We start from the raw sequence: 12,358 nt of genomic DNA, 5'->3' as shown, positions 1-12,358 counted from the left end.
AAAAATCCTGTCTACAATTAATCAGTACAAATACTTGACTGCCACAATCAAAAAAAGTTGAGGGGCTGGAAAGGTGGCTCAGTGGTAGAGCACTTGCCTTGCATGCATGAGGCCCTGGATTTGATTCCCCATCACCACATAAGCAAAAAGAAAAAAAGCTGGAAGTAGCACTGTGGCTCAAGTGGTAGAGTGCTAGCCTTGAGCTGGAGAGCTGAGGGACAGGGCCCAGGCCCAGAGTTCAAGTTCCACAACCTACCAAAAAAAAAAAAAAGTTGAGTGGTGGGAATGTGGTTTAGTGGTAGAGTGCTTGCCTAGCATGCATGAAGCACAGGCCCTGAGTTCAAGCTCTGGGACTACTGGCAAAAAAAAAAAAATGTTGAGTGATGTTGGGCACTGGTAGTTCATGCTGGTAATCCTAGCTACTAGGGAAGATGAAATCTGAAAATTGATGTTCAAAGCCAAGCCTGGGCAGAAAGCCCATAGACTTACCTCCAATTAACCACCAGAAAGCTGGAAGTGGAACTGTGGTTCAAGTTGTAGAATGTCAGCCTTGAGCAACAGAAACTTAGGGACAGCACTGAGACCTGAGACACAGCACTGAGACACACATACACACCAAAGCTGTAACTAATACACATAGTTTATTCCCCTTTAATTGAAATACCACTAAAATCTTTCATGATGGAAATAGCCTTGCTTGATCCTATCCCTAAAAGATATTTATACTACTTTTTGCCCCTGGCCCCCAGGAGCTTCACTGTGTTCCTGACTGATGTTCCAGCATGTAGATGGGATGTGCTGTGTATCCATTCATCTATTTTTTTTTATTTTAGCATTATAAAGATTACAGAGGGGTTAAAGTTACCCAAGTCAGATAATGAGCACATCTTTTGAACAATGTTACCTCCTCTTCTCCCAGTATTTTCCTCTTGTCCCCACCCACAAGTTGTACAGTTCATTTTCAACATATTATCTACTGAGTACCACTGCTGCATGTGTCTGCTCTCACATGTCGTCTCTGAGATCAGGTCTCCTTTCCTGACTAGGCATGGGCCAGGACCATGGTCTATCTCGTTTAAGCTTCCAGTGGTAGCTGGGAGGATGGGTGTGTGTCCCTGCACCCAGCTATGGGTTGAGAAAGGGATCTTAGATTTTCTGCCAGTGCTGGCCTTGAACCATGATCCTACATCCCCACCCCTGCACTCCAGATCCTGGCGCTTGAACTCAGGGCCTGGGCGCTGGAGCCATTACCTCCACTTCTGGCTTTGTGTGTTTGTGTGTTTATTTGGAGATAAGAGTCTCATGGACTTTCCTGCCCCGGCTGGCTTTGAACTGCGATCCTAAAATGTTAGCCTGGAGTAGCGAGGATGACAGGCGCGAGCCACAGGCACCGGGAGACAGAGCCCAGGGCACTGGCAGTGGATGCTGGCCTCGGAGAGGGCGCGGACCCGAGGGGCGGCAGGATCTTGAGAACCCAGGGAGGGCTCCAGACCCCCGGCTCTACTTGAGGGGGATGGGAGGGGCGGCGGCGAGGAACCCCAGGTCCGGGGGGTGCACCCGGGAAGTGGCACCTAGCCTAGGGAGGGTAGATGGTGAGGGGGCTACCGGGACCACAGGTTCGCAGCTCCCGGAGAGCGGGAGACGCCCTGCGCGGTCACGAGAGGCACACAAAGAGAGGGCCCCCGGCTCGGGGGCGAGCTGGGGAAGGGGGCCCCAGGCTCGGCGCCGGGGCGAGGGGCGCGCCGTCAGCGGGACCCCGAGTCCTCGGAGCACTCGGGAGGCCCGTGCAGCCGGCCAGGGGGAGCCCCGGCCGGGGTGGGTGCCCGGCGGACCCACCCACTCGCCGCGGCGGCAGCACGTGCGAACGCGCCGAGTCCGAGCCCGCGGCGGGGGGGGGGGGGGGGCGGGGCCGCCCCGCGCGTGCGCGCTGCCGGCGCCCATTGTTGGGCGCGGTGACGTCGCGGGGCGGGGCCGGGGCGGGGCCGGCGGCCCGGGAGGGCGGGCGGCGGGAGGGCAGGAGCGTCCCGCGCCTCCGCCGCCGCCTCGGCCGCCAGGAGCCGCCGCAGCCCGCGAACACAGAGAGTCCGGCCGCCCCCCGGCCCGGGCCGGCCGAGCAGCCCCGCGCCGCCGCCCCGCCCGCCGCCGCCCCGCCCCGCCGCTGGATGCCGGCGGCCGGCGGCCGAGCTCGCAGAGGCGGAGGGCGGCGCGGGCGGCGGCGGCGGCGCGGGCGGCCGGCGGCCGAGCGGCGAGAGCGCGGGCCCGAGCGCTAGCGCCGGCCATGCCCAGCTCCACCGGCCAGCCCGACGGCGGTGGGGGCGGCGGGCCGGGGGGGACGGCGGCCGGAGGAGACCCCAGCCCGCGCCCCCCACCCCCAGGCATCGAGGAGGCCGCGCCCCGGCCGCCGCCCGAACCCGACGACGCGGCCGCCGCGCTGCGCCTGGCGCTGGACCAGCTGTCCGCGCTGGGCTTGGGGGGCGCAGGACCCCCAGACGAGGAGGGGGCGGCGGCTGGCAGCGGAGACGGCGCGACGGCCGGCGACGCGGACGGCGGGAAAGCCGAGCCCGCGCCCCCCGACGGGCCGGAGGCCAGCACGCCCCTCGCCATGGCGCCCACCGTGGCGGTGGCCGTGGCGCCCGGCGCGCTGCCGCTGCTGGAGCCCGACGGGAGCCCCCCGCCGCCGCCGCCGCCCCGGCCGTCGCCGCCCGACGTGTTCGCCGGCTTCGCGCCCCACCCAGCGGCCCTGGGTCCCCCGACGCTGCTGGCCGAGCAGATGAGCGTGATCGGCAGCCGCAAGAAGAGCGTGAACATGACCGAGTGTGTGCCCGTGCCCAGCTCGGAGCACGTCGCCGAGATCGTGGGTCGCCAGGGTGAGTGGCCGCCGTCGGGGCGTCGCCTTCCCCGGAGGGGTTCTTCCCGGTCCCCCCACTCCCTCCACCCGCGGACAGACACTGGACACTTGGACACGCCCCGCGTGGGCTCTGGCCATGAGGCCGCCTTTGCGCCTTTGTCCAGCCGCCGGCAGCGGGAGAAAGTTGGGCGCAGCCGGTGCTCCTCCCCTCGCGCTCTGCCCGCTGCCCCCTTTGTCTGGGCTCCGGGATGCAGCCGCTGTCCTGGCGCCCCGTTGCTGGCCGGGACACCCCGAGAAAAGAGCCTGAGGATCAGTGGTCGGGGCTTGGGCGGTGGGTGCTCCACCCCACCAGGGGGCATGGGGCGGGGCAAGCCCAGATTTTGTGTGTGTGTGTGGGGGGGAGGGTTGCAGAAGGGAGGCTACCTCCAGGGTCAGGAGGGAAGTCTGGCACTACAAAGGGGGTACATTCCGGGTGCCTCTCAACTGGACCCCGGGGTCAGCCTGCGGTCCCGATTTGGGTGGGAGTGCGCCGGGTGACCGAGAACCTTTGTTCCACGCTTCCTCCGCTCCCCAGAACCGGGATCTAAGGGTGCAGAGACTGGGTCTGGAGTGCAATCCTACAGGGCTCCTTTGGCAAGCTGGCCATGGGCAAGCCCCAGAGTGTGGGGGTCCGGGCTGCAGCGTTGTGGGAGCGTCCCTGTTGCCGCCCCATTGTTCTCTTTGTTAAGAGAGCCAGGCAGAGATTCGCAGGGTGACATCAGGCTGGCCGATGCTCATTGGCCCTCGAGCTTCGGGGCGGGCAGGCGGGTGGTGGGCAGTGCCCAGCCCAGCACACACCCACCGCCCGTTAGAGGCCTGGCGGCCTGCCCCACCGCCTCAACTTTCTCCTGCCCTCCAGCCCACTGCTCCCACTCCTAGCTCCCTGCCCACAGCCTGCTATCAGCCAAGTCTGAGATCTTAGGGTAGGGTCTGGGTGGGAGTCCAGGTGGGGGTGTGACCATGTCTCTGGAGCCTCTGTAACCTGAGCCAGAGGAAAGATGTCAAGTCTTCAATTGCAAGGTCACCTGACTCCCTGAACTAGACTGAGGACCACATTGATGCCCTCACCACCTCTGCAGCCTTTCCCTACTTCCGGGTGGGTGGGGCAGTTAGCCAGCCAGCCCTCTGTCTTTCATTCATTTGTCTCCTCACTCCAGGGAAGTGAGTGGGGCATTGTGCCAGACCTAGAGACCCACCATGAGGAGTGGCAGATGGTTGGTTCTCTGAGCCCCGTGTAACAGCTCCCTCCACACTGCCACTGCCTTCCTATTTAGCCCCTTCACCCCTGTTCCTTATAACTGTACCTGGGGAACTTTAGCACAGCTGTCAGGTAGTGGAGCCTCTGGGCAGTGGAGGGTGAGGTGTGGCTCTGTGTGAATTGAGGGGTCCTACACCTGAAGACATCTCCAGCTACTCATGTGGTGTCCAGGGTCGGGCAGAGAGCACCTGGCCTTGTGGAGAACTAAGCCTAGATGCACCAGGCCCAGCCCGACCTCCGGTGTACATCCAGAACCCTTTGTGAGGTCCTGATGTGGCGAGCCGCAAGGCAACCCTGCATGTTCACCCCACCCCTGACAGTGGCTGTGACCATTTGGAAATGGCAGCCCCTCTCTGTGATGGGGAGATGTCTCCTTCCTTGGGGTCGTTTCAGAGATGTTCAGATAAGATGCTGGTTTTAGTTCTGTGTCCACATAACCTCATAGGTGGGAGGTAAGCCCTCTGAATATCAGAACAGGATGTTAACTTGAGTAATCCATGCTTCTAGAACCATCTGTGGCTCCCAGCTTCTCCCACACACCCAGTTCTTAGATACATCTATAAAGGTCCTTCCAGCCCTAGCCCTGCCACTCTGTTCTTCTGATCACCCACCCTATTCTTCACCTTGGTGATCCTTTGAACTTATTCTTTTATGTCAAATCCCAGGATTTAGCTTGGTACCAGTGGCTCACACCTGTAATGCTAACTACTCAAGAGGCTGAGATCTGAGGATCAAGGCTCAAAGCCAGCCTGGGAAGGAAAGTTTATGAGACTCTTAGTTCCAATTAACCAACAAAACGTTGGAAGTGAAAGTAGAGCTGTGGTTCAAGTGGTAGAGATCTGACCTTGAGCAAAAAAAGCTAAGGGATAGTGTCCAGGTCCTAAGTTCAAGCCCCCAGTAATGGCAGCGCACACACACACACACACACACACACACACACACACACACACACACACACACACACACACACACACCAAAAACAAACTAGCCAGTGAGATTTTTTTTGTTTTTGTTTTTTGTTTTTGTTGTTGTTGTTGGTTATGGGGCTTGAACTCTGGGCCTGGGCGCTGTCCTGCACTCTTCAGCTCAAGGCTAGTGCTTTACCACTTGAGCCACAGCACCACTTCCGGTTTTCTAGTGGTTTATTGGAGATAACAGTCTCATGGACTTTCCTGCCTGGGCTGGCTTTGAACCAAGGTTCTCGGATCTCAGCCTCCTGAGTAGCTAGGATTACACTTGTGAGCCACCTGTACCTGGCTTCCTTGAGATTCTTTACCCAATTAACTACCAAAAAAAATCCAGAAATAGTTTTGGACCAAGTGGTAGAATTCTAGCCTTGAAGCACAAAATCTCAGAGACAGCACCTAGACCCCCAGTTCAAGTCCCAGGACTTGAAAACAACAACAACAACAACAACAAAACACCACTGGGTCTAGGGGTACCCATCTCCTAGAGGTCAGGAAAGATACAGCTGCCTGACCTCACCAGTCCCAGAGCTAGCATCTCCCTGACACCTACTGCCGTTTTCTCAGTTGTAGGGTAGGTTCAAAGGCTTTCTGGACCCAGTAGAGTTATTGAGCTTAGGAGGCCCAGATAGGACTCTTATTCCTTGCTGGGTATTTCTCTCTCCGCTCATCCCCCGCGGGGGGCCCCCCCATTTCATGGAGTTCTGGAGACAGGGCCAGGGCCTTGTGCTTCTATAGGTGCTTCTATAGATCCTGCATTGCTGAGCCACAGCAGGATCTTTTTTGTCTACTATGTAATGCACCTGTTCCAGCCTTGACATGTCCCATATTGCCAAGGATATAATGTAGGCAAAGTCCTGTTATCACTGGGCTCGAGTCAGGGAGGAAGGTCTTTCCCCCATCACTTGGCAGGCCTGGACCAAGAAGAATGTCTTCCCAGAACTCAGCTTCAGTCATTGGAGGTCACCCGGGACTCATGCCCACTGTCTTAGGCTCAGTTTGGAACTTGCCACCTGCCTTCAGAGGGGGGGAGGGTCTGGCCACAGTGTGGGTGGGGGGAGGCTTCAGGGGAGGTCAGAGCCAGCTTTGGGTGGTCCCTGGAGCCAGAATCCTGGGGGCATAATTCTCATTGCAGCCTCTGGCTAAAATCAGTCACTCCTAGGGCCCTCCGGGCCCAAGGCTAGACTGCAGCCACCACCTTCTCGCGCTGTGTCACAGGCCAGGGGTGTGTCAGGTTCACTCTGGGGCACCAAGTAGCCCTCCTCCGTGTTAGCCGCATCTCGGGGCGGGTACCGTGAGTGCTTCAGCTGACGTACAGTAGGTGAACTGGGCTTAAATTTCACAAGAGCTTGACCCAAGGCTGCCATTCAGTGGGACAAGGCACCAGGGGACAGGCGAGGGGGCACTGCCCCCTCCCTCCCTCTCTCCTGGCTCGCAGACCTGTTCCTAGATGCTCCCACCTTGTCACTCCATCCAGGTGTTGACTCTGTGAGGTCCTCTCACCTAGGTGTGACCCTCCCGGGCCCAAAGCACCTGGGCTGTCGGAATGGAAGGACCCATGCCAGGAACCCTCCCTCCCACATCTTGCCCCTGCTGGGCTGCCCAGTGGGACAGGGATCAGTGTCCTCTGGGCTGAGCCAGGTTGGGGGAAAGTGAGTGTGGGTGCCATTGAGTTCTGGTGCCACTTGGCACCAGAACCTTCTGAAGGAGGGGAGGAACTTTCCTAAGCTGGTCACCCTCCTGTTGGTCCATCTTGGGAACTGTGTGGCCTTGGTTCACCACCTCTGAGCTGAGGGGCTGCTGTCCCCCTCTGCCAACTCCCAGTGTCCCCTGGCTGAACCCCAGGGACTCCCCAGCTCCTCAGTTCTGATCTCTGCCTTCCTGGCCCAGCACTGTATCTGTACCTTCTCAGGGTCACTTGGTTGGCCCTGTTCATGTTGTATCTTTTCCTCCTAGAGACATTAGCAACACTCTTACCCTGAAGGTGCCCTGAAACATTGCCCAGGGTGTCTCTGCTTCCCACAGTTTTGGGGACCTCCTCAGACCTTGGCGGAAGATGTTTCAAAGGCCCCCAGTGAAGAAGACTGGGCAGGCCACACGTGGTGGTGGTGGTGGTGGTGGTGTTTTCCAGTCCTGGGGCTTGAACTCAGGGCCTGGGCACTGTCCCTAGGCTTCTTTTGCTCGAGGCTAGCACTCTACCACTTGAGCCACAGCGCTGTGTATGTGGTAATGAGGATTCGAACCCAGGGCTTCATGCATGCTAGGCAAGCACTCTACCACTAAGCCACATTCCCAGCCCCCACATCTGGTTTTTATGCCCCAGATTGCCCAGCCCTGTGTGTCCTGCAAAAGACATCTGTCACTGTCATACACACACTCCTGGGTCCCTGTGGGTCATAGCCTAGTCTAGTGAGCACCCACAAGCCCCAGTGCTGTGTCCCCTCAGGGCCCACCTTGTCCTTCATAGCTGTCTTGTGTCTTGGCCCAGGACCTTTGCTTAGGGGCTGAGAACCCAGTTCTCCTGGGGCTGGGAGCCTGATGGCGATTGAATGGCCTTGTTTGCACTTCGTGAGCCACAGTATCCCTCATGGGATGGAGGAGTTGGTGTCCTGTTGGAGCATCTATGTTCATTTCCTGAGGCTGACTATGCTTGAAAGAGTAGAAATTGCCTGATATAGGTAGTTTGCAGGTTCATGTCTATAATCCAGTACATGAAGCTGAAATCTTTTTTTTTTTTTTTTTGTCGGTTATGGGGCCTGAACTCTGGCCTGGGCACTGTCCCTCAGCTCTTCAGCTCAAGCCTAGCACTCTACCTCTTGAGCCACAGCACCACTTCCAGTTTTCTGAGTGCTTTATTGGAGATAGGAGTCTTATAGTCTTGTCTGCCCTGGCTGACTTTGAACCGAGATCCTCAGATCTCTGCCTCCCGAGTAGCTAGGATTACAGGTGTGAACCACCAGCGCCCAGCCTGTCACAAAATTTTAATTAATGAAGGCTGTGAGTATAGCTAGAGTGCTTGCTTAGCTTGTGCAAGAACTTGGGTTCAAACCCTAGTATAGCTCCAAACATAAAATGAGTTCAGGCTACACCCAGACTTCCATCCAGGATGGGATGGGCAAGGAGCCTTCACAGGTGTTGAATGCAGATCACTTTCTTTTTTTTTTTTTTTTTTTTTCTTTTTGGGAGGGGGGTGGGGTCCGGTCGTGGGGCCTGAACTCTGGGCCTGGGCACTGTCCCTCAGCTCTTCAGCTCAAGGCTAGTGCTCTACCACTTGTGCCACAGCCCCACTTCTGGCCTTTTCTGCTTCTGGGGTGCTGAGGAATCGAACCCAGGGGCCTCATGCATGCAAGGCAAGCACTCTACCACTGAGCCCAGGAAGCTGAAATCTTGAGGATCATAATTTGAAGCCTGCCAGGGCAGAAAGAGAGTCTATAAGACTGTTATCTCTGATTAACCAGCAAAATGCCAGAAGTGGAGCTGTGGCTCAAGTGGTAAAGTGCCAGCCTTGAGCAAAAAAAAAAAAAAAAAAAAAAGCCAAGCAAGAGTACAAGATCCTGAGTTCAAGCCCCCAAACCAGCAATTAAAAAAAAAAAAAGTAGTTCCTGCAGCCCAGAAACGTGAGGACGAGGCGCACAGGGCCGTGCTTTTTTCTGAGACTCTAGCAGCATCATTCCTGCCTCCTCCAGCTCCCAGCGCCACTTCAACTCTGTGTACCTGGCCTGTGGCTGCTTCACCACGGTCCCTTCTCACAAGAACATCAGTCATATTCCATTTAGGATCTTCCTTATTCCATCCATTATGCTGGTATTTTAACCACATCAGCAAAGACACCCCTCCTTTCCAAATGAGATTGCAGTCCGTTCCCAGCATTATAACCTTTAGTCTGGGTCGTTTATAAATGGCAGAAAGGTGTGGATATGGTTCTAGAGGCTGGAGAGTCAGTAATCAAGGTGCCAGCAGATGCAGTGCCAGGTGAGTGCTGGTTCCTCCCAGATGTGGCCTCTATGGGTCCTCACTTGATAGGAGGGGGGCCCTGACCTCCTCATCTCCTGGAGCTCCACCTCTTAATAAGTCACTAGACATCTCCTAGTGGTGGATGGGGGGAGGGGAAGGATCTTCAGTCCCGAGGCTGCGGCGAGTATGAATTGCTGGTGACCTACAACAGAATTCTTGTTTTCTTTCAGGTCCAGAGGGGTCTTGGGAGGACCATGGGTGGGTCTGAGGATGAGCAGGTGGGCTCTAAGCTGAGCACGTGCACTGGCCCTGCCTGCCACAGCCCGCGGTCACCGTGTCTCCCCTCCCTTTTCAGGGTGCAAGATCAAGGCCCTGCGCGCCAAGACGAACACGTACATCAAGACTCCGGTGCGTGGGGAGGAGCCGGTCTTCATTGTGACTGGCCGCAAGGAGGACGTGGAGATGGCTAAGCGCGAGATTCTCTCGGCCGCCGAGCACTTCTCCTTGATCCGCGCCACGCGCAGCAAGGCGGGCGGGCTGCCGGGCGCCGCCCCGGGCCCGCCCAACCTCCCGGGCCAGACCACCATCCAGGTGCGGGTGCCCTACCGCGTGGTGGGGCTGGTGGTGGGGCCCAAGGGCGCCACGATCAAGCGCATCCAGCAGCGGACGCACACGTACATCGTGACGCCCGGGCGCGACAAGGAGCCCGTGTTCGCCGTCACCGGCATGCCCGAGAACGTGGATCGCGCGCGCGAGGAGATCGAGGCGCACATCACGCTGCGCACCGGCGCCTTCACGGACGCCGGGCCTGACAGCGACTTCCACGCCAACGGCACCGACGTCTGCCTGGACCTGCTGGGGGCGGCCGCCAGCCTCTGGGCCAAGGCTCCCCACCCGGGGCGGCGGCCCCCCACGGCCGCGGCCGGCCTCCGCGGGGACAGTGCCCTGGGTGCCCCCGAGGCCTTCTACGCGGGCAGCCGCGGGGCGCCGCCCGTGCCGGACACGGGCCCCACCAGCCCCTACGGAGGATCCGGCAACGGGGGCTTCACGTTCGGCGGGGACGGCCCCGGCGCCCCTGCGGGGACATCCGCCCCCGAGGACTGCGACTTCGGCTTCGACTTCCTGGCGCTGGACCTGACGGTCCCCGCCGCAGCCACCATCTGGGCGCCCTTCGAGCGGGCGGCGCCCCTGCCCGCCTTCAGCAGCTGCGCGGCCGTCAACGGGGCCCCGACGCCCGCGTCCTCCAGCGCGCGGCGCAGCAGCGGGGCGGCCACCCCGCGCCACTCGCCCACGCTGCCCGAGCCCGGCGGCCTGGGCCTGGAGCTGCCGCTGGCCCGCCGCGGAGCCCCGGACCCGGTGGGCGCCCTGCCCTGGTGGCCGCCGCAGAGCACCCTGCCGCCCTTCTCCGGCAGCGCCGGCTTTGCCACAGCGCCCTCGCTGCCCAGCGCCGCCGCCGCCGCCGCCGCCCTGGACCCCGGGGCCCCGGACGGTGCCCGCAAGCCCCCCATGGCCGCCGCGGCGACGGCCAGCACGTCCGAGGCCCCCGCGGCCCCCGCCCCGGGCCCCGCCATGGCCCTGGCGCGCGAGTGCGTGGTGTGCGCGGAGGGCGAGGCCATGGCCGCGCTGGTGCCCTGCGGCCACAACCTCTTCTGCATGGACTGCGCCGTCCGCATCTGCGGCAAGAGCGAGCCCGAGTGCCCGGCCTGCCGCACGCCGGCCACCCAGGCCATTCATATCTTTTCGTAGCGCGGGCGGGGCGGGGCGGGCGGGGCGGGGCCACGAGAGTCCGCATCAGCTTTAACTCCTGTGCCAGGCGTGGAGACGGCCGGCCCGCGGCCCAGCGACAGCCCCTCGGGGCCGGATGAATGACAGTATTGAGTGGACAGGTTAAAGTAAGCGGAGAGAAAAGGCCTGCTTGCACTTTTTATTTAAGACACCCCCCCCCTCCCCAGGGCAATCTTAAACAAAACAAAACAAAAAAACATGATTTTTACCACTCTCCTTCCTCGTCCTCCTTTTGTACGTAGGTAGCCGTTTTGAATTTCAGTGTTTTCCCGGCCGGTCTTGGGCCGCACGGACTCTTCCAGAGAGAGGGGTGGTGTTGTGACCCCTTCTGGGGGCCAGCAGTTCTCCACGGCAGCCTCTGGCGGCCAGGGAGGGGTGGGGGGCGGGAGCAGGGGCGTCCCAAACAAATTTCTTACCTTTTTTTTTTTTTAATTATGATTCCCTTTCCTGCTGTGTTTTTGTTGTCATTTTTAAAAAAATTTTTTAAAGTTTTTTTAAATTATTTTTACTTTTTACCTCTTGTGTATATGTAGGGAATTTCTAGGGAAATATGTACTTTATGGAATAAATTTTAAGAACTAAAATATATTTTATTTTAAATAAAGTAATGGACCTTTAATCTTACACAGCTAAATTACTGATTATATATTTGCTGAGCTGATTTAAGGGTTAAAAAAATTGTATCAAGAGTTTTATTTTTTGACTTAAAGCCTTCTTAATAAAGTCTTTTTACTACATGTGAGCTCTTGGTGTCCATGTGCTGGTTAGTGGGGGCCCCTGGCTCCTAGGCCTTGTACTCTGGGGTCCGGGTCTGAGCTCTGATCAACATCTCCTTTTGTAAATGGGGGGGGGGAGGAGGGGGGAGGAGCCCTCCTTTAGATCCTCCCACCTTAGTGAACATCCAGCCACTGTATGTCTATAGAGTGTGGGGTGGTCTGCATAGGCAGGTGGGTTCAAAGCCCTGGGCAGGGTGAATGTGAAGACAGGAGCCCTTCAAGACAGGTCCTCCCAAATCTGCAAAGGACATCTGAGCGATGAACCCCAGGGCAGCCTACCAGGTCACCAGAGAGCTCTGTGGGGTCAGGACTAAGCCCTGGGAGCTTGGCCAGCGTCAGTGGATACCACTCAGTCAAACGTGGGAAAGAGCCGGGCGCCAGTGGCTCACGCCTGTACTCCTAGCTACAAAGGAAGCTGAGATCTGAGGATCACGGTTCAAAGCCAGCCCGGGCAGGAAAGTCCATGAAACTCATCTCCAATAAACCACCAGAAAACCTGAAGTGGTGCTATAGCTCAAGTGGTAGAGCGCTAGCCTTGAGCTGAAGAGGGACAGTGCTCAGGTCCAGAGTTCAAGCTCCACAACCGACAAAAAAAAAAAAGAAAAAAAAAGTGGGAAAGAAGCCTGGTGGCTCACACCTATAATACTAACTACTCTGGAGGTTGAGAGTTGAGCATCCTGGTTCAAAGCCAGCCTGGGCAGGAAAGTCCATGAGACTCTTGCCTCCAATTAAC

The 12,358-nt window shown here is 58.4% G+C and overlaps 1 protein-coding gene across 1 annotated transcript; it reads left to right on the top strand.

The window, feature by feature from the left end:
- The first annotated feature begins 2,241 nt into the window (after positions 1–2,241).
- Mex3d (mex-3 RNA binding family member D) lies at positions 2,242–11,065 on the top strand. The gene is made up of 2 exons (XM_070008065.1): positions 2,242–2,867; positions 9,420–11,065. The coding sequence occupies exons 1-2, from the start codon at positions 2,279–2,281 to the stop codon at positions 10,808–10,810; spliced, it is 1,980 nt and encodes a 659-aa protein (XP_069864166.1). The 5' UTR covers positions 2,242–2,278; the 3' UTR covers positions 10,811–11,065.
- Positions 11,066–12,358: the final 1,293 nt, after the last annotated feature.

This window comes from Dipodomys merriami, unplaced genomic scaffold, assembly GCF_024711535.1.
Source record: "Dipodomys merriami isolate MVZ:Mamm:240054 unplaced genomic scaffold, mDipMer1.0.p SCAF_70, whole genome shotgun sequence".
NCBI lineage: Eukaryota > Metazoa > Chordata > Mammalia > Rodentia > Heteromyidae > Dipodomys > Dipodomys merriami.
Note: the sequence above shows the minus strand (reverse complement) of the source record. Positions and strands in the feature narration are given on the sequence as shown.

Coding starts and splice junctions, on each gene's coding strand:
- Mex3d (XM_070008065.1), top strand. CDS start 2,279: ATGCCCAGCTCCACCGGCCAGCCCGACGGCGGTGGGGGCGGCGGGCCG. Junction 2,868..9,419: donor CGAGATCGTGGGTCGCCAGG/GTGAGTGGCCGC, acceptor CTCCCTTTTCAG/GGTGCAAGATCAAGGCCCTG.